We start from the raw sequence: 20,620 nt of genomic DNA, 5'->3' as shown, positions 1-20,620 counted from the left end.
ACTAGGACTCTTGCCCTTTACCTTTATGTGAGGATCTCTCTGCCCAATTCATGCTTCTTGTTAGGAAGAATTCTCAGAAATGTACCAATTCCCTCCACCTTAGAGACCCCCAGCAACTTCGCTGTATTTTGAGAACTTGAATTTTTTAACTTGGAGAGAGTGAGACAGTTTCCCCACCATCCACCACTCTCTCTCTCTTGTTTTAATGTGATTTTGTACACAGATTCTTTTGGTTGTGGAGTCTGAAACACCATAGGCATCTTTTACATTGGATCACAGCACCTTCAATGCAGTGGCCCAGGGAAGTCTTTCAGATTTCCCAAAGGTTTAAATACCTCCTCTTGGATAAACTACTGTCTCCAAGAGCAGTAAAGTTAAATTGACTTTACTTACATTTGTAACTTTCTAGACCCAGCATACACTATCTTACAATAGGGTGCTGGAGGGGTTACCCAGTATCCTTTGTCTAGCTTCTCATGTAACATTGTTTATGTTACCCTTTCCTCACTGAACGGCGTTTGCAGCTGCAGTAAAGCACCCATGGGTGCCATTTTTGTCAAAATGGCCCGTCTTTTTTCGCCATTTCTTTGTGGAAAGGTCCTTCTTGAGATTTACTCTGTGCGCCAAACGAGGTTTGGTCCCATTGTTTGCTTTGCCTTTGGCAGGATTCGCGAGTGAAGCCCGCCTCTGGCTCCAGGGTGTCTGGGGTAGGCAGGAAGTGAGGGCGGTGCCGGGACTCCCTGTGCTTATTCTCCTAGGAGACCCAAATGCACTCTGGTGATTGGCCAGCTGACTGTCCGGCAAGGATAGCCACCCTGCTGGCTGACTGGCAGCTAGGCTGGAATGAATGGGAGAGAACTAAATAAAAGGCGAGGCTTTTGGCTTGGAAGGCAGAGTTGACCACTAGACGAAGGAGCCGAAGAAGAACTTGAAGGACGCCTGCGGCAAACTCCTGGACCATTGGTTTGCCCGGTTAAGCCCTGCTGCAGTGCCGAAACGCCAAGTTCGCATAGACCGAGAAGCCCCTGCAAGGACGACTTCTCCCCTTGATTTGGTGGGACCAATCAACTCCAAAGTAAGCCACCTGGCCATCCATCTCAGAGCTGGTTGAATTTCCAGAGTTGCTGCTGGAAACCGTATAGCCAGGGAGAGGAACACCAGATTGTTTGCGTTGCTTTTAAGCTGGCCAAGAGCTCCAGGAAGATCCTCTGGACTCCCAGGAAGCAGGACTGACCGAGCTTGAGCCCCCCTCAACAGAGTGCAAGGAAAGTCCATCTCAGCAGCCAGGAACCGCAGTGTTGCTATTTGCGGTAGACGAAAGGAGCTGAAACACTGAACAGCCACTGAAAGTGAAGTTTGACGGTTGCGAGTTTTGACTGTCCCAGTGCATTGCAGCAGTCTCCCCGACGTCCTCCCTCATGTCCCCACGACTGAGGCCCAGGAACAGCGAGACATGCAGAGCTGCCCAGGAACAGGAGTCATCTGCTGCATCTTTTCTTCATTTCAAAAGGTACTGTACAAAGTCTGAGAGAACTTACCTCTTGCTGTAGAGTTGCTTACATCTTCTACCACTCAAGTCTAATCAGCTGTGGCCCTACATTTGATTCTTTTCTTCAAAAGACTTCTAAAACATTGTGCAAAGACTTTTCCCCTTTCAGAGGTGCTTCATCCTATATAAGACTTTATCCTAGCCTATTGTACTGAATGACTTTCTGGGGGGGGATCCAAATAGTATTTGACATGAACATTGATATATTGATGGCCCCAGCACTCCTGGGGCCATTTGCTCCACAAATGGTCAAAAACAGAATCTCAACCGCCTGCCCATACCTCTCTGCAGTCTTTAACCTCTCGCCACGCGCTGAATCTTCCCCTGGGCCTTGAAATCTGCAGCTGTCCTACCCATATGAAGAAACCCCCTGCAAATTATTGCCCAGTTGCCCCTCGTTCCCCCTTATACAAAAGGTCCTTCAGCAAGTGGCCTTTAACTATTAATCCTAAACCATAGGAATTAATTGTGTGTAGGTAAATTTGGATCCGCAGTGCCCCATTTGAATATTTGTCCTAACTTTGCTCATGACACAACACTATGGAATTTGTCCAAAGTGCTACACCAATCAGTTTGGTATAAGGCCAATTTAATTTTACTAGGATTAGATAGATTTTGTTGGGACTCGCTCCAAATTCTACCAACATATTTGAAAATATTATCATTTGTTTAATATGAGATCCACGTTCCCATAGAGCGATATTTCCAACCATTTAAGCTGTAGTACAATAAAGTATCTCCATTTTGCTCTAACAGATTTAAGACCCAGGTCATACGGAATTGAGGAAATCAGTACGTAATTTGGTAATCTTAGCCCCCTATGTCATATCAATCCTTCCAGCATACTGAGGCCATCAAGACCCAAGGTTGCTGCAACACCTTGATCCCATAGATTAGTTTAGGTATTATCTTACCCTCAATAACAAAGCAGAGGAGCCATTGAAAATTAGCTCTCCACCCTATCCACCCACTTACGAATTTGGAACGTTTTCCTAACAATGTATTAAATTACAAATGCCCACATGCCAGTATATATTCATAATCAGCAGCATGCTCTTTACGGGGAAAGTGACAACGCCAGTTTTATGGCTAGAAACCCTTGCTGTGTATAATAATAATGCACAACAATTCCCATACATGATTTAATAATCATAAGACTGCCAGAAGGGCAACCCCCTACACACCCCCCCAGTTTTTTTTTAAAGCTGGCTGAAGGTTATGGAGTAACCATCTAACGTGGGGCAATTTCCCAGTCAAATTAAAAAAAAAAAAAATTTGTTTTAAAAAGGCGACTACTTTAGGGTTTGTAAAAAGCTGCATATTACCACAGGTATTCCAAGAAACAATTTGTATCCATTGTACTAACGGCTATGCTGCATAACATGAGTGTTCATTTTTCCAGTAGTTCACAAGGCACCTGCAAGCCACAACAAGTCGTTATGGTCCAACTTCTGTGGATTCAAACCCTGCACCAGTTGCACTTCTCCATTTCCCGTACAACATTAACGAAAATCGCAATGTACTTAATCCCATTTAGAGAGACATCCTACTCCCCGACTTACTCGCTCTTATTGGGTGGTTTATAAGGCATAATATCATATCCCAACTGTCTTAACAGGGAGAATTCTCAGAGTATGGCGTCATACGATTCTTGTGGCAACATCAAGGGCAACCATGTCCGTTTTATTCGGGTCGATAAACTCCAACCAATCTGTCTCTAGGGGATATTGCTCTTAAAAGAGGAACTTCAGCAAATGACGCCAAAATTAGATATTCAGTATAAGCTTTCTATCTTCCAAAAAAAAGGCAAAACCAGCAATCTATTTTAGTGTAAATAATCAAGTGCCTTATTATACTGGCTTAATTTCCTGCTCAGTCTATTATTAGGTGGATCCACTGATTACTTCCAATTCAGTTTCCTGGAGGTGGCTCACCAAAGTGCCTGTAGCCCTCAACACACTTAAACAGGGGCTTCATTGCAACACTGAATCACCCCATCACTTTGTCCCACCCTCTAAGATCAGCAACCTGCTCTTTTCATTGTTCGGGTAGATTTCCTTTCTTGTGTGAAATCTCCACTCTGAATCCCCCAGCACTATTCTGAAGAACACCTGGATTGTTTGCTAATCCCCTGAGTGAGTGGGAGCCCCCCCCTCCTCCCAACATCTCTACTCACTCTCCTTTTTACTCTGGTTATGCAACCTTTTCTACCACTTTTTAGCAATTCTATTTCGAGTCAAGGCCAGTTTACTAAAGCAGCACACCACACCTTCTGTGCAGTGCTACTGGAAGCTCCTAGAGCCCCCTCACCCCCTTGTCTCCTCATTTTGCTGACTGGCTCCTAAAGTTATCAGGGCTAGGGGATATTTTTTATCCCTTATGTTTTTTTAGATCAACATACCCCACCTTAAATGGAGTGCTGAGGGGAGACAATGTATACCTTCTCTCAATTCTCCAGTAACTTTGTTTTACTGTGACAGGCCCATTTGCTCAGGCTGGTGGCAGTGTACCTTTTGCACAACTGTGTGAACATTATCACATGCTGTCTTTGCAGCTGTGGTAGGGGACACAAGGGACACCATTTTCCCCAAAATGATGGTCTTACTTTAAGCCCTGAACAAGAGGACTTTCTCTCTTTCTGGGTAGGGGAGGATTATCTCGTCCCTTTGTCTTCAAGGGTCTCCGAGTGACTGGCAGGACAGGAAGTGGTGGGTGACTGAAATCTGAGTCTGAAGAAAAGGTTCCAGCTGGCTTCCATTCCTGTTGAAGTCCTGCAGGTCCTGTAGTTCCTGGGCCTCAGTCGTGGGGACAAGGGGAAGGACGTCTGGGGACTCCTGCACTACGGTTTGAAGGTCGGCGGCAGCAATGGGCACACTCCAGATCAGTGGCACTTTGCGGTTTCAGCTATTCGCAAATAGCACCACCATGGTTTTTGGACACCTTATGGGCTCTACTTGCTTCTGGGGTCCAGCATGCTGTTGATGTGGTGCAGCCTTGGATAGTCCTGCTTCGAGGTAGTCCTTGGGATCTTCATAGAGCTCGGGTCCAGCTTAAAGGCGATGCACGACACCTGGTGTTCCTGTCCCCTGGCACTCGGTTCCTGCAGCAGCAAAGAAGTACAGCCAGCAGAGAAAGGGGGAGGGGGTCCCAGGCAAGTTTGTCTTGAGGTCGATTGGTCCCACCAACCCAAGGGGAGAAGTCGTCCTTTCTGGACTTCTCTAGTAGGAATTCTGAGCTTTAGCACCGCAGCAGGGCTTCACCAGGCAAACCAAAGGTCCAGGAGGGTGTAGTAAGCTTCTCTTCCAGTTTCTTCTTCGGTTACTCCGTCCAGTGGTCGACTGCCTGCCTTATGCAAGGCTCTCCCATTCATTCGCAACCTAGCGGTCACTCACACAACAGGGTGGCCGTCCTCCAAGGACAGCCAGCCAATCACCTATGGGTGCATTCCTGTAACCAAGGAGACTAAGCACAGGGAGTTTTGGGCACCTCCCTCGCTTCCTGTCCTGCCAGACATGCTGGAGCCAGAGGCGGGCTTCACCAGTGAATCCTGCCCAAGACAAAGGGATCAAACCTGGTTTGGCACGCAGAGTAAATCTCAAGAAGGGCCTATCCAACAAGAAATAGCCAAAAAAAGAAGACTGGGCCATTTTCACAAAATGGGCACACATGGGTGCAATACTGCAGCTGAGGATTCAGTCTGCGGTAAAAACGCACAATAGTAGGAAAGATAAACCACTGCCACCAATTGTAGAAAGGGTAATATAAAATGTTACATTGGAAGGTAGACAAATATCTCCCCAGCACTCCACATAAGATTGTTTGTGCTGGATCTACAGGGTAGCAAAAAGGTATGTAAAGTCAGTTTCACGTTACTGCTCTTGGAAACAGTTTATCCAAGAGAAGGTATTTAAACCTTAAGAGAAATCCAAAGGACTCATATGTGACACTGCACTGAGGGTGCAGTGTGTCACAATACAAAAAGATTATGCCTATGGAGTTTGTCAGACTCCAAAACCAAAAGAAACACAGGGTTCACAAATAAAAATACAAGAGTGAGAAAAAGGTCTTACTCCAGGATAACAATTAAAAGTCCGGTAGACCAGCAAAAGAGCTGGGGGTCTCTAAGGTAGAAGAGAATTAACACAAATGAGAATTGTCCCCAACGCTTGTCACCCCAGAATAAGGACAGGAGGATTTTATCCACTCCCGGATGAATCTGCTAATCCAGTTGGTCATATTCGAGAGACCATCAGCATGTAAATACAAAAAAAAAAAACAAGACCATTTGTCTTTCGACCAAATGTCTGGTAACCGACCTGTGTTCTATGGTGAAATCAAACCCCTGGAGGCTGATTGACCACCTTAACAATTTAACCATCTCAAGGGTTGGTGGTCTTTTTGAATGACAAAAGTACATCCATACCCGGGCAAGTACTCAAACAAGTACCGCTTTGCCGCTTCTTGCGCTTCTCTGGCTGGATTGAGCTACGACGGAGGCGTTGTTACAAAGGAAACAAAGTGATTGACAGACTAGTGTGCACGTTGCTAGTCCCGCTTCAAACACCGGGATTGGCGCCCGCTTGGAAAGCATCACTTCCTATATAAACTTGCTTACTCGGGCAAGTACTCCAACAAGTACCGCTTTGGCGCGGCTGGCGGCATGGATTGTTGGCAGTGGTTTTGGTACTAACTAATCAGGTTTTGTATTGCAGCCATTTGTTCAAACTTCGACAGTACTGAGGATTGTGGACATAAATGTATACTTTAAAATCGCATATGCCGGCAATGTCAGCCAATGTCATTACACCTGGTGTTCGCACAACGCCATTGTTAAAACCTGTTCACTCTTCCCACACTGCAATAATGATAACGCCTGTGAACACACGGCTTGATAATCAAGGGTGCCATATGGCTCAAAGTAGTGAGTTCAAGCCAGCCTGACTTTGGTCAAAACACTAATGTTATAGTCAAGTCGGGCGTAGCAGCATTACATGCATCTAATACAATACAACAAGAATCCACATATTTGCAAGGGCAGGCAGGGCGCCCCATACCTGACCATACTCTACTTGAATCTATGAAGTCAAAGAAGTGAACCCTGGCCTGGGTATTCCATCAATGCGGTCACCTATTCCCTATCCGAAACATGAAGACAGTTCGGAAATCTCAATCTATGCGAGTCAATGTGAATCACCGATTTCTACTATAGAAGATTTAGAAATGTCTAGAGATTATAAGTGTACTTGCATCCACGGTCTCATTATCTCGTTCTGCTTTGCCTTCCTTTGCCCAGCCTACACCCAGGGAGGCTAGATCCGTACGAGAGTCACTAACATATCCACAGTCCAGCTAATACAGTCTTATCTGAACTAGCATTAACTGCCATCAATACCTCTGTGCTGAGTTTGTTTAAATTGTTTGAGTCTGTAGAAGTAAAAATGGAGTCCCAGATGGTAATGTTAAACATATTACAGAGGCTTGATTGCAACCACCAACTTCTAGCTGATTGTAAGATTAGGCAACCAGCAATGCCCCAAGAGGTGCCAACTAAGGGGCCTTCACCACAATTGAGGCCGACGATGACACCGCAGAGCAATACAGGGGGCGAGACCTACATACCGTCCTTGCCCATCATTGTGGACATTATCCGTCCAGTTCTTGCGGCATCCCCACATGTATCACCATCTAAGACTCAAGACGCTTCCTACATTGATTTATCGGCAGATGGTGAACAAATGGGTACTGGGAATGGAGTTATAAAAAATCCACATATAGGTGCCAAAAAAAAGAGAAAAAAACGGCACGAGCACCTATACAGGGACTTAAGATTCTGACTAAGAAACCCAAGAACATCATAGGTTCCAGAGTCGCAAAGCACACATTGAATGCATTTTTTCGTGCAATTGGCGGTACTGTCCCACCAATTAAGACATATGAATATTCCTCTGCTGAACCTCCTTGTAATGCAATGTCCAGTAGGAATGAGTTTGGAGTACCCACCAATAAAGGGCAAAACACACAACATTAGTGAACTAGCAATGTGTACTATGCCTCCACTTCCCCATTCACCACTAAATGATTTAGTCGCCTTCCTTGATTATGATACAAGTGGAAAGTAACACAAGCCACATTAGAAACTTCAAAGAACGTGCCAAATCAGTTGCGAGAACCCTCTGCCTCCCAAGTCACAGGACCCTCAAAGGTTAGCACCGTGACAATTAAGCAGATGATTGATGCCTATTTGGCAGGCAATTCAGTGGGACTTGGTCCGGGTAGGAATACTACAACAGTGACACAACAGGGGAACCTATTGAAATGTCCGGTGGAGGTTGTCCCCTCTGGTTCCAAAGTGCACAATATGGTTCCTGATCTGATGTCTAATAACCCACCACTCCCTATGCCAGCACATCCATCAAGCCATGACCTGGGAATAAGTACTCCTGGGTCTACCCAAGTCTTGCATAATAGGTCTGGGAAAATGCACCCCCTTATTCTGAAATGTAGAGAGGGCAACTTCCCCAGTTACGTACTAAATCATAGCAGTGTGCTCAAAATCTTCAGTGATGTGAGTGCCCTTCGAGACATTGATTCACATGACATGCACGAATTGAATTTATATCAGATTCATCCAATTCGATTATCAGGCTATGGATTCCGTCTGGGATAGTGACTAATCTGTTATGGCAAGAAAGAATGAACTTATTTGATATGGGTTTTTTATTGGCAGAAGACCCGGAGCATAATACATAAATACTAAGAACTGGTCCGAAACCAAACATATCAAAGTATACATATGGCAGAAAGAAGAATGAATGCTACCTCCTTAGACAAATGTTCGTAACCATCAATATCTAGTACTCCAACGTTGAACATTGCAAGTTGGAATTCCAGGGGTCATTCTCATTTACAAACCTCGCTGGCCCATTTACAAGAATCCATCCATATATTTGCGTTACAAGAAACGTGGATGTTAGAACCACCAGTATGGGATGGTTTTGAACTGGTTCTATTGCCTGCATTGCCTACTGGCGGTAGACCGTCTTCAGGATTGGTGGTGGCGGTCAATATACACAAAGGTCTTACAATCACAAACTGGGCCACAGGAAGTGCTTACATTCTATTAGTTAAAATTACATATGGTTTTCAAATCATAGCTCTGGTGAAGATATACCGCAATCCGGTAGCTATGACGGATCAGGCTTTCTACACTAGCCTGGGCCGAATTTTACATCAAATTAATATTTCTGACAACATTACACATACCATCATTCTAGGTGATTTGAACCTAGATTGCTGGTCTTCAAAAAAAAAACTCTAGGGAGGCCCGGGACTGGATGATCTTTATGTCAGACAGACATTTTCAGATGGTAAATGGGGCACTATGTGGGGATTTTCCACTCAATACCACATGGTCCCGTCAGACGAGCTCCAGTACCATCAACTACATTTATGTAGTTCGGTTGTTGTTTCAACAAGTTCAGAGGCTAGAGATGTTTGAGACACAATATAGTGATCATAAACTTCTATTACTTCTGATCGCAGCCAATACTGACTCCCTTCATAAACCAACCTATACGCCAAACGTGGTTAATTCATCCAAAACTCGTCTCAAATGGAATGATCCATCAGTGTTTGCATTTTTTTTCTATGCTATGGCGATAGGCTAAGACGCTCAATCCACTACAGTACACTGAGCTCCTATTACATTTACTAATACGATTACTATTCCTTCACAAGGTCAGATAAAACACAAACCTAGTTTTGAAATTGAGATTCGACGACAACGGGCAGTCTATAGACATGCAAGAACCACCATAATAGTAACCCATGGGCCAACATGGCTCGAAGAGTTGAAGCATGCAAAATGCCAATATAAAAATTGGATTAGATCGAAGAAACATTTTCCAACAAGATAGTGAGCACATGGATCAGCTAATGGCAGGTAAAAATTCGGGCCAAATGTGGATCTTACTAAACAATCAAGTGCAGAATTTGCAAGCATCGGCACAACTCATGGCCGTAAAAACACAGCTGGATCGAAATTTTTTCCAACCTGTATGCTGATCCTTTATTTTCAACTAATCAGATAGAGCGACCATCATCAGGCACATGGTCGTTGAAATTTTCACCACAAAGTATTGAGGACCTTATACGGAGCGCAAGTACCTCGAGGGTGGCCGGCCCTGATGGCATTTCGAATGCCACATTTAAAACCAATATCGCCGAGTGGGCCCTAATTTTAGATCACATCTTTAGAATGTTAATGTCCACCCATTCCATTGTCGTGGAAGACCTCCGTGATTATACCAATTGTCAAGAAGGGAGACCGCTCGTGTCCGCAAAGCTTTCGGCCCATAGCTTTGTTAGACACACCAGGGAAAATAATTTACGAAACTGGTGCTCCAGGACTTTAACAAATGGACACAACACAGTGGATTGCGAGACCCTTCACAAACAGGGTTTGTTCCAGGTATGGGAACGCAAATCAACCAGTTATGCTTGAATGCAATCAAGGCGCAGTGCCAGTCCATAAAACAAGCAATATTTTTCGCATTTGTGGACTTGCACTCCGCCTTTGATTCCATTTCTCGTGTACTTCGCATGAAAAAACTGAGAGATCAGTGCCCAACAACATTAGTGGAAATTATTCATGCTCTTCATTCTGATAAATCAATGTACGCCTTTCTTTAGAAGGCGCTCTTTCAGCCCCCATAAAGACGGCGCAAGGATTGAAACAGGGTTGCCTTTTAGCGTCTTCAGTATTTAATTACTTTGTACATGATCTGAAAGATGCCTTTTGCCAAATAATCCCAGGTTCTCCCAAAATAGGCAGACACGCGGTTAAAGCAGTCATGTATGCTGATGATCTCGTGCTTATTTCAAAAACCCAGCTAGGGTTTCAAAGACTTTTGACAGCCTTCCAAACATACATTCAGCTTAATGAACTTAGAGTAAATACACAAAAAAGAATTGTCAAATGTGTGCTTGGGAGGACCACTATGCGCTGTTTTAAATGGTCAATCAATCAAATACCCTTAGAAATAGTAACACAGTATACATACTTGGGTATGTGTTTTGAAGGTATTTGCAATCCACAAGGTCAACTTGCTGCAGTGCGAAGAAAATTGGACACAGCCATAGCACAAACTAAGATCGTTAGGTTTAGATTTGGGAAATTTTCTATTAGTCCTGCGTGGCTCTATTGGACCCAGAAAGCCACTCCAGTACTATTATATGGCCTTGAAACTTTGCCAAGTGACACATGCTTTCAATTCAATCTATGGGAAGCCAAATTTTCACGGGAAGTTTTACACTCGCCTACATGTGTTCCAATTTCTTGGCTAAGATGGGAGTTGGGCCTAATTTCTTTGTCCGCACTGTATAAATGGAGACTGTTCCCTCCTCAGGAAATGCATAATCTCAACAGGTAGCGACATTATCTTAAAATCATTGTCTGCATACATGTTTTCAACTACTCTCCCCTTTATGGTCAAGTGGGTCAATAAAATTTCTCAAATACTTGACTCAAGTGATATTTCGATTGAATTGTTGTTACTCAATCCGAATAAGGCCAAAGAGAAACTATACCAAGTAGATTGGATAGTGACTCAGGTGCTCTGTTGCAGCTACCGAAGGGGGTGACAGTATTAGATTTCCACCAAGGAAAGTACGTACTTCACCTAATTACCTAGAGAGAGCTCCTACACCCAAGTATAGATTGGCAATTTTACACCTTCGATTTAACTTATGGCACACAAAGGAGGTTTTGATAAAGCAGCACCTTCTACATGCACAAGATAACATCTGTCGTTACTGTCATCACACAGATTCCATAGAGACTTTAGAACATCTGATAACAGAGTGCTCTGTTATGTAATCGTCGACAAATACATTTCACCAAATATTGTAAATACTTGGGTAATTTGACAGAGAAGATGTGCTGGGCCATAATCTTGGTTAGTTCTTTTTTGCCACTACAAATAGCCACTGTCAACTTTTTGGAAGGGTTGCAATTAGAAGCTGGCATGGTGTAAATAATACCGCACACATTGGCCAGTATTGAGAGGATAGGGGCCTATATACACAAGAAAGATATTCGCATCTGAAAGGTGTGAGACAATTTGTTTTTTTTTATTTTTTAATTTATGAAATATTGTACTTTGAGTTAAAATGAGTCTTAAATTTTGTAATTCCCGTATATCACACATGTGTTTGTACATAAGTTGTGGATTTATTAATTAGTTCCACAGAAGTGACATGTGATATGAATTTTGTAACCTGTTATTCGATGTTGTACTAACACTTGTTTATTAGAATGTATGTTATTGTATGTATTATAAATTTTGTTCTTAAGAATGTTAAATATTGAAAGGTTAATTTCAACTAAATCAATAAATAAAATTTAAAAAAAAATGGTCTAAACTTCAAAGATCACACAATGGCAAAACACTCCCGTTCCAATAGTTGGCCACCTTTTCTCATGGACCTTCAGTTCTACTGATTAAGCAGATAGGGTGTTCCCTGCCTTTCTCATCCAGCTGACTCAGAACTGCACTGATCCCTGTATTTAAAGCATCAGTTTGTACAATAAAGTATTGGTCGTAGTCAGGAACTGTTACGACTGGAGCTTGACAAAGGGCTTTAAGTCCTTCAAATGCCTTTGTGCACTCCTCATTCCACCTGACCTTCTTGGGGAATTTGGGCGAGGAGATCACATTCAAGGGAGAAGCTATGGTCCCGTAGTTCTCAATGAAGTTCCTATAGTAACCAGCGAGACCTAGAAAGGCTCTCACTTGGGTTTGAGTAGTAGGGGTGGCCCAGCCTTGTACAGCTTGCCCATTGCTAGGCAATGGCCTTATTTCACCTCCTCCTACCTCATGTCCAAGGTAGACCACTTTGCTCCGACCAATTTGACCTTTACTAGCCTTTATGCTCAGATGGGCCTGTTCAAAAGCCTGCAAAACATATCCAAGGAGCTCAAGAAGTTCTTCCCAAGTGGGGCTAAACACTGCAATGTCATCCATGTATGCCATGCAGAAGTACTCCATCCCATTCAGAACATGATTCACCATCCTCTGGAATGTAGCAGGTGCATTTCTGAGTCCAAAAGGCATAACCTTAAACTGGTAGAGGCCTCCTGGGGTGGAAAATGCAGTTTTCTCCTTGGCATGGTCTGTCAGAACCATTTGCCAATAGCCTGATGTTAGGTCAAATGTACTGAGGTACTTGAAAATGTACTGAGGTACATGACTGAACTAAGTTTGCCCACCAGCTCATCTGTCCTAGGTAAAGGAGGGGCATCAGTCGTGACTGCATTAAGAGCTCTATAATCCACACAGAATCTCAATTCCTTGAATCCTGCATTTGGTAGTAGTACTACTGGACTAGCCCATGGACTTGTAGGTGGCTCCATTACCCCAAGATCAAGCATCTACTTGACCTCTTCTTTTATGTGGGTTCTTACATGGTCTGACATGGAGACAGTAGTCACCAGTGAGAATATCGTGCTGGCCCCAAGGTGTCAAGCCCGGTGTCAGTGAAAACAGGGCGGCAAACTGATTTAACAGAGCTTTGCACTCCTACTGTTGCAGATTCAGATCTAAAGAGATATTCACTCCTTCAATCTTTCCATCTAAAAGGTTGTCTAGAGGAGGTCGGGTAGAGGTTCACCCTCCTCCTGATCAGATGCTTAAAGAAAGGCTCCTAGTTCTGGTCTGGAAACTTATGCCTTTAGGCGGTTAGTGTGATGGACCCCCCCCCCCATGGGGGCCTCTTTGGGACTGCCCAAGTCCACTAAATAATTGACCTCTCCAAGTTTGCCCACAACCTTGAAGGGATCAATCCATTTGTCCTGCAAGGCCCTTTGCCGTGTAGGTACCATAACTAGAACAAGCTGGTCTGGAGTAAACTCCATGTTGGCCTTCTGGTAATGCCAATGTTTGACTAGAGCCTGCCCTGCTTTCAAGTTATCAAAAGCTTCCATCATCATTTGCGCCATTCTCCTACGGAGTCCTAGCACATAGTCAGGGACTCACTGGCGTTAGGGAAGGAGCATTCTCTAACCCTTCCCTTCCCTTGAGTAGGGCCAAATGATCTCTAACCGGATGACCATAGAGGAGCTCAAGGGGGCTGAAACCAACCCCTTCCTGAGGGACTTCTACCGCCATACCTTTTCTTTGCTTATAGAGAAGGTCCCACTTTCTTCCAAGGTGCTTTTTTAAAGCACCCATCATGCTCTTCATAGTTATGTTAAACCTCTCCACCAATCCATTGGTTTGGGGATGGTAGGCTGTTGAGTATGTGTAGTGTGACACCAAATCTGACCCCCTGTCTGAGATGACCCCCTTAGGAAAAAACAACCCTGGTAAAGATACCATGGGGGAGGGGGCTAGCCACTGCCTGGGCAGTAACTGTCCTCATAGGTATGGCTTCAGTATTTACTGTAGCATGGCCTACCAAGACCAATATAAATCAGTTGCCTGAAGTGGGATGGTCAGGGGGACCAACAATGTCAATCCCTACCCTCTCAATGAACTCCCACCACTGAAGGGGCACTAAAGGTGTGACATTCTTGCCTCTACTCCTTCCAGAAGCATGGCGCAAATGCGATGGCTTCTACAGAATGAATCTACATCAGACCCCATCTTGGGCCAGTATAAATACAGAGATCCTCTCTTTGGTCTTCTTGAAACTCTGACCAGTTAGCGGGCTCTTATGGGCCAACTGTAGAAACTGGGGTCTCACCACCTGGGGCACTACAAGTCTTCTGTAGTCACCTGTGGTAGACTCAATAGGCTCACTGTAGAGGAGGCCATCCTATGTACAGCATATGCTTCCCTGGCTCTTGCCCTTCCAGCTGGGAAGCTGCCCGTTGGCGAAGACCTTCAAGAGAAGGACACTTAACTCTACTTACAGAAGGTGGACCACCTAGGGCAGGCTTCAGCAAAGTCTGCAGCTCAGGATGGTCTTTAGGATCCAGATCTGCAACATAGGGAAGGGCTTCCTCGAGCTCTGTTTCACCAGTAGCTGGTTCACCATTTTCTAGTTGTCCTCCCATTCAGCCTCAGCTGGTGGAGGGGGTCTCTGGGGTGACCTTGGACTGTCCTCTCGGGGGATGTCTGTGTCCTTTGAATAGGTGTGATGCCTTTCTTCTTTCCCGAGACCTTGGGTTTCCCCTTTGTCTCTTTGGCCTGGAATTAGAAGGGTGCCCTTCCTGTGGACTGGGAGTTATAGGTACTTCTGTAACTTCCCACTGAGAGTCATCCAACTTGCTCCTGCTTCCTTTTACGGGGAGGCCTTGGGGTGCTTGATACAACTCCAGGCGTTTAAGTCATTCCCCAATAGGACTCTCCCAGGAATCTCATTTTGTACACTGACCGGTATTCTTACAGTCATTGTTGCACTGGATGAGAGCTGGTAGTATAGAACCATTTGGATTGGGCCTCCAGCAAGTTTAGTGGGACCTTTGGGTGCCTTCGCAACATCCTCCGGTTTGAAAAAGCTTTCATCAACTGCAATGCGGGCCCCAGTGTCTCCAATGGCAGGGGTCTCCTGAACATTCACAAGTACACTGTCCTTGTAATATTCGTGTGTAATATTCTTGTGTTATCTGGAATGGAGTTATACAAATCCACATTCTGCTGTTCCCAGGGACACTAAAACACTGGCTGAGACTCCAATGGGGTCTTCAGCCAGTAGTTGAAAGTTACCACTTGCCATATTAACTTCTCCCTCAGGGATGAAGGCTAGGGAGGCAGTGTGGACCCCTGAAGTTTTACCCTTATATCTGGGAACCCTTTCACATGGTCAGTTGACCCACAAGCATAACCTTTACCAAATGTTCTTTGGAATGGGGACTTCTGCTGCCCTCCCTCTGGTTTGGCACCAGAGGTTTCACTAGACTGAGCACATTTCCCATGGGACTTACCCTTCTTATATTTGTGGCCCTCTTTTGGATTGTTCAAATTGGAATTCTCTTTTCCCGCTTTCTTGTGCTGCTTCCCCAGAATCCTTGCGAGTGGCCCCAGAATCCTTGCAAGTGGCCCAGTCGGCAACCCACAAGTCAGCAGCCTTTGCCAACTTCTAGGGATCAATCTCTTGAGTCAGCCAAGAGCAGTCTCAGCTCAGGAGAGCAAGCATCAAAAATAGATTCTAATAAAAACAGATCTCATTCCTTCAAAGGAGTTCACTTTGTAGCCCTTAACCCAACCATCTACATTGTTCAAACATTCACACACCCAGGTAGCCCAAGAGGTACCATCAGTCTTTTTGAGGGTCCTAAACCTCTTAAGGTACTGGAAGGAGTCTTCCCAAATCTGGATATTAGGGCCAGCTTCATATTTTCATACTCTTCTCTTTCAAGCTCCCTCAATTCCCTTATAGCATCACTTGCATCCTGAGGGAGCCTAGACAAAAGCCAGGGAATCAACTGATTCCCTGTCAGACCCAGAATCCTACAATTATACTCAAAAGCATCCAACCAATCCAAAATATCAAGTTTCACATCATACATACTTACTGCTTCTTTGGGCAGGCGAGTCCTTCTGAGGCTGGAAGACCTAGAGGACCCTGGGAGGGAATCAGATTCAATAGACACTCTTCATCCAGTGCATACTGCATTTCCGTGATTCTGATGTTTGGCTTCTATTTGAGCATCTATTCCTTTGGCTTCCAACTAAATTCTCTTAATTTCAAGAGAAACAATTCTGGGCTCAATGTTGGACCTTGTGGGGTCCCAGTGGACATGGGTTGAGGCAAAAGGGCAGGCGGTGGCAAAGAGGGGTTTCTAACACGAGACTCCTCTACCTCGGACTCCTCTTCCAGATTCGAGTTAGACTCTGAACTGTCATCCTCATCATTTTCCACATTTCTTGGGTTGGTAGGTGTTACAGGTTTACTACCCAACCTTTAGTGACTCAACCTTGTAATCAACTCATTTTTCTTTCATTTTACAGTAAGAGTCCCGATTTTACACATGTCTTTCAGTTGCTCTACTGTTAAAATGATCAGGGCTTCCCGACTAGATACGCTGATTCTCCGATGGGACCGCAGTGGCATTGGGGCACCGGATATGGAGCAGTTTTTTCCCCTCGCAGCACAGGTGCATTTGGTGTCCTACTGGACGCTGGGTCTACCCTTTACCCTCATGTGCCTACTGAGCAGTGTTCAGTGCGCCCCTTTTCACTGCAAGGTGTGTTGGTGTCTAGGAGGGTTGCTGAGGAATGCAAATTGGACCTGGTGGCCTGTAGCATGCATGCATGCATGCGTGGAATAGAATCCTTAAGCCGATACTCCATACATCCCAGCTTTGGAATATGAAGTGCTTGCAGCCGACCTGTGATGCTGCTTTGGTCCTGGAGTGGGGGATTGGGCATAGGGCATATGCTTGATTTGTACACAGAGGGGCCATTTGTGTCCCAGGAGCAATTTACAGCCAAGATGGGAAATGGGATTCGCCAACAGCTTCAATACTTCGGATGCGGGCAGCTTTTAAAGACTAGTCCTCTTCTTTTCCGGCTGAGCCCCTCTCTGCTGCCCATGTTGCAGTAACTCAGTAAATCGTGGGGTCTCTGCCATGTACAGATTGATTCAGCTGGATTCCCTGTGTGTAGCTTTGAAGTGCAGGGCCCGATGGGAGGAGGATGTTGGTTCTTTTACGGATAAGCAGTGGGCAATGCTTTGTGAGCGTACGCACAACGCATCCAACACTAGACTCCAATTGATCCAGCTTAAGGCCGTACCTTGCCCCTGCTCGACTCAACCTTTTTGAACCCATCAGGGATGATGGGTGCCCGAGATGCTATGTAGAAGCAGCTGGTTTCCTTCATATGATGTGGTCATGCCCTCGGGTGCAAGACTTGGAGGCAGGGATTCTATCACGCATGTTCGTCCAGGAGGCCCCCAGTGATTTGCTATTTTGTATGTTTGAGTGGCTCCTGGGGGGTACCAATGAACAGCCAGAAATTGCAGGCAACGACATGATCGTAGCGTGCAGGTGCCTCTTGATACAATGGCCTAGCTCTGTTCCCCCCTGTGGCTATGACTTGGTTGGAGGACTTGATCTGGTTAGGCGATATTGATAAGGCTCTCTGTGGGGTGCAGACCAGGCCTCTGTGGCTTTTCTACTTGCCCAACCGCCGGCAGAGAAGTGGGGGAGTCTGCAGATTAAGGCATATTGGGTTTTAGCTGTATGTGATAGTGCGTATTGCCTGCTTTTGGTTTACTACGAATCCCTGCACTGTACAGCTGTACGTTATGACTTGACATCTACCCATATGAGATGTGAACGTTTTTAAAAACATTTACAGAACCAATCATATTTTTGATGACCATAAAATTGCTGTATTCAAGGGTAACGACATGATTGAAAACCTATGAATACAAATGCATGCAGATATCCAATATACTGAATGGGCACCTGAACAGACATCGCTGCTTCATGAGTCACGATTCCAACTAGCAGACAACTCGCACTTTCCACCCACAGAGATGTGGAGGTTACCACGCCCAGACCGGTTACCATCCATTAATTTCTCCAAGGCCCCTCACTGGCATCCGACTGACACTATAGCAACTACTTTGAGGAAATGTCTTGTTACTGGACTCACTCCAAAATGGCTTCATCAACCCACTAAAAGGCCCAGCCCCACAAACTTCCCAAAGTCTTGAGTGCCCCCATCTCGTGTTGTCTCTTCCCTTTCCTTATCAGGTACTGAGAAACGCAATCATATGGTTTTTGACCCCAAACTTGCCATACCAGTCAAAGGCCTAGCACACGCTTGACATACTGGTCTTCAACAGTACTAAACCTACCATGACCGACACGACCCCATCCTTTCATGCCTTCCTAAAACCATATTTACCCTCATGCCTAGCATCAAATAGTTCACTTTACTATTCACAACTTGATAACTGCAATGTGTGAGGGATTTTAAAGACCTTTAGTAAATAACACAGTAAAAAAATAAAAAAATATAATAAGTCTCAAAATCGTGTACTATAACTAATCGGAAAGCCCCATGAAAATGTGATTTTTCCAGCACATTCGTAAGGCTTAAATGTAACCTTTAGATAGGTTGGTCTGTATAAATAATGATATACTGACAACTCGGTTTTTAAATGTTTCAGTAGTAAGTTACAGCATACAATCTGTGAAGCACTCACCAATGCAGCAAAGTACTCTGTCTCGGTCTCTTTGCCTCCCTGAGAGCGAATAACCTCTGTGACAGCAGCAAGCACTGCACATATCTATGAAAGAAAAAGAAAGGGCTCAGTTATGCAGCAAGAAAACCTGGGAACATGGAGGCTTTATACAGATCAATTCTAAGTAACAACGTTTGTAGGTCATTGCTGTTTTTAACACATTAAAACACAATTTTCATAAAAATGCTTTTCAGAGATGAAAAGCATTGCACAAGATGAAAGATTGGTTTGTTGATATTACAGCCTTGCCTGGTCTCATGCCTGCAGAGCCTGACTGAGGTGTCCCCCAAAATACTTAGATAAATGCTACTCTACAAACAACTGGGCTGATATTCACTGCTCCATATAGAAATGTGAAAGAGCACTTCGTGAAAACGGGCAGCAGGTAGAGGAAACGCACTACAACTGATGGTTTATGCAATTACAAGCAACGGGTGACAAACCCAATAAGACACTGCAGCAAATCCACTGGACTCTGCTGTAAAAAAATAAAATAAAAAGTCTATATAACGCTGAAATATCCCAAATGAAGGCACAAGCACTCAGTCCAAATTAAGTATTTCCCGAATACAAGGAAAGTCCATCCAAGTATAAATGAGGCCCGACACACACTACAGCAACGATGTAAGCTACACAATATGTTAAACAGGTGTTATGAGGTACACCTGGAGTGGGAGTTCAGGATTCATCAATGGTGTGCGTTAGTACCTTAGTGTTGGTATTCCCAACACTTGGAGACTGCACCTTTTAATTTAAAAGGGTCAGGATATAGTATGTCTGGGCACTATTAAGCTCCTTGGAAGCCTTTTGAAAATGAAGAGCAGGTGCTGTAGTCTGTTGAACTAGCCACCTCAAAGCATAGATCCATCAACTTGGTGTCCATCTCACTAGGATGGCGGACTCTACCAGTACATTGTCAGGCAGCTTGCCCTGCCAAAGGAGTGGTGGACATTTCACCTTCTTTCTGGCTAGAAAGAGTGGGAGAGATGTACAGGCAGACACAGCCTCCAGAAATCTTCATACACAGCAGCATTTGGAGAGGCATAGGGAGGAATAGGACGGGGCTGCAGAAAGGACACCCAGATGTAAGCTGAAAAAAATCTTGAAAACATTTGAAATAAAGGTTTGTGTAATGAAAAAATGTAACCAAAATTAAGAGGCCCAAACATTCTTCCACAACCTTGTTTCTGTAAGTAGCATTGCAAGTAGAACAGCATCGAAAAGTGTCATTTCTTGGAAAGCATTTCGGTTTGTGAGTTTGCCCACTTTGACAAGTCAAAAACATAGGGCCCGATGATCGGCCACCAGGGGACACACGGATGGTGTCCTCCGTGTGAGCTCTGTCCCCGTAGGTCTGCGAGGTGACCTGAGCCCCCACCCCGTGACCCACCCCCCCGCCCCCACGGTGAAAACTGCAGAGAATAGTGCATCGGAATACACCTGCACCATCCTGGAGAAAAACCAATCGAAATCAGACCCGTGAAGCCCTGGTATTGATTGGAATTGAGACTGAGGAGACATCTTCCAATCTTGCCCCTACGCCAGGGACCCTGCATATTACAAAGGTTATCTGCTGGAGCGTGTCGCCAACTTGTCCCTCCTGCAGGGCGAGCACATCACCGCTAACCGACGACTAAGAACCGTGTGTGGGGGGGTGGGGGGGGGGGGGGGGGTCGCAGCGCAGTCTGAGGGGTAAGCCCTCACGTCCTACCCTCGCCTGTCCGAACCCGAGACTTTGAGGTGAGGCACCCAAGTATATGCAAGTCAAAATAAAACTGGCTAGTTACGCTTACGCTCCCTCCACCCACACACTCCTCACCCCCAAGATGGCGACGGAACCCGTGGCACACGGAGAGACAGCAGCCACGA

At 45.0% G+C, this 20,620-nt stretch overlaps 1 protein-coding gene across 1 annotated transcript in view; it reads right to left on the bottom strand.

Moving 5' to 3' along the window:
* The window catches only part of RRP12 (ribosomal RNA processing 12 homolog), a 1,372,062-nt gene that overhangs the window by 1,305,420 nt on the left and 46,022 nt on the right, over positions 1-20,620 (bottom strand). The window contains exon 3 of the mRNA XM_069611582.1: positions 18,713-18,796. Within this exon, the coding sequence (XP_069467683.1) occupies positions 18,713-18,796 (84 nt within the window). The remainder of the gene's footprint in view (positions 1-18,712; positions 18,797-20,620) is intronic.

Source organism: Ambystoma mexicanum, chromosome 8, assembly GCF_040938575.1.
Source record: "Ambystoma mexicanum isolate Mex_15411 chromosome 8, UKY_AmexF1_1, whole genome shotgun sequence".
In the NCBI taxonomy this organism is placed as follows: Eukaryota; Metazoa; Chordata; class Amphibia; order Caudata; family Ambystomatidae; genus Ambystoma; species Ambystoma mexicanum.
Note: the sequence above shows the minus strand (reverse complement) of the source record. Positions and strands in the feature narration are given on the sequence as shown.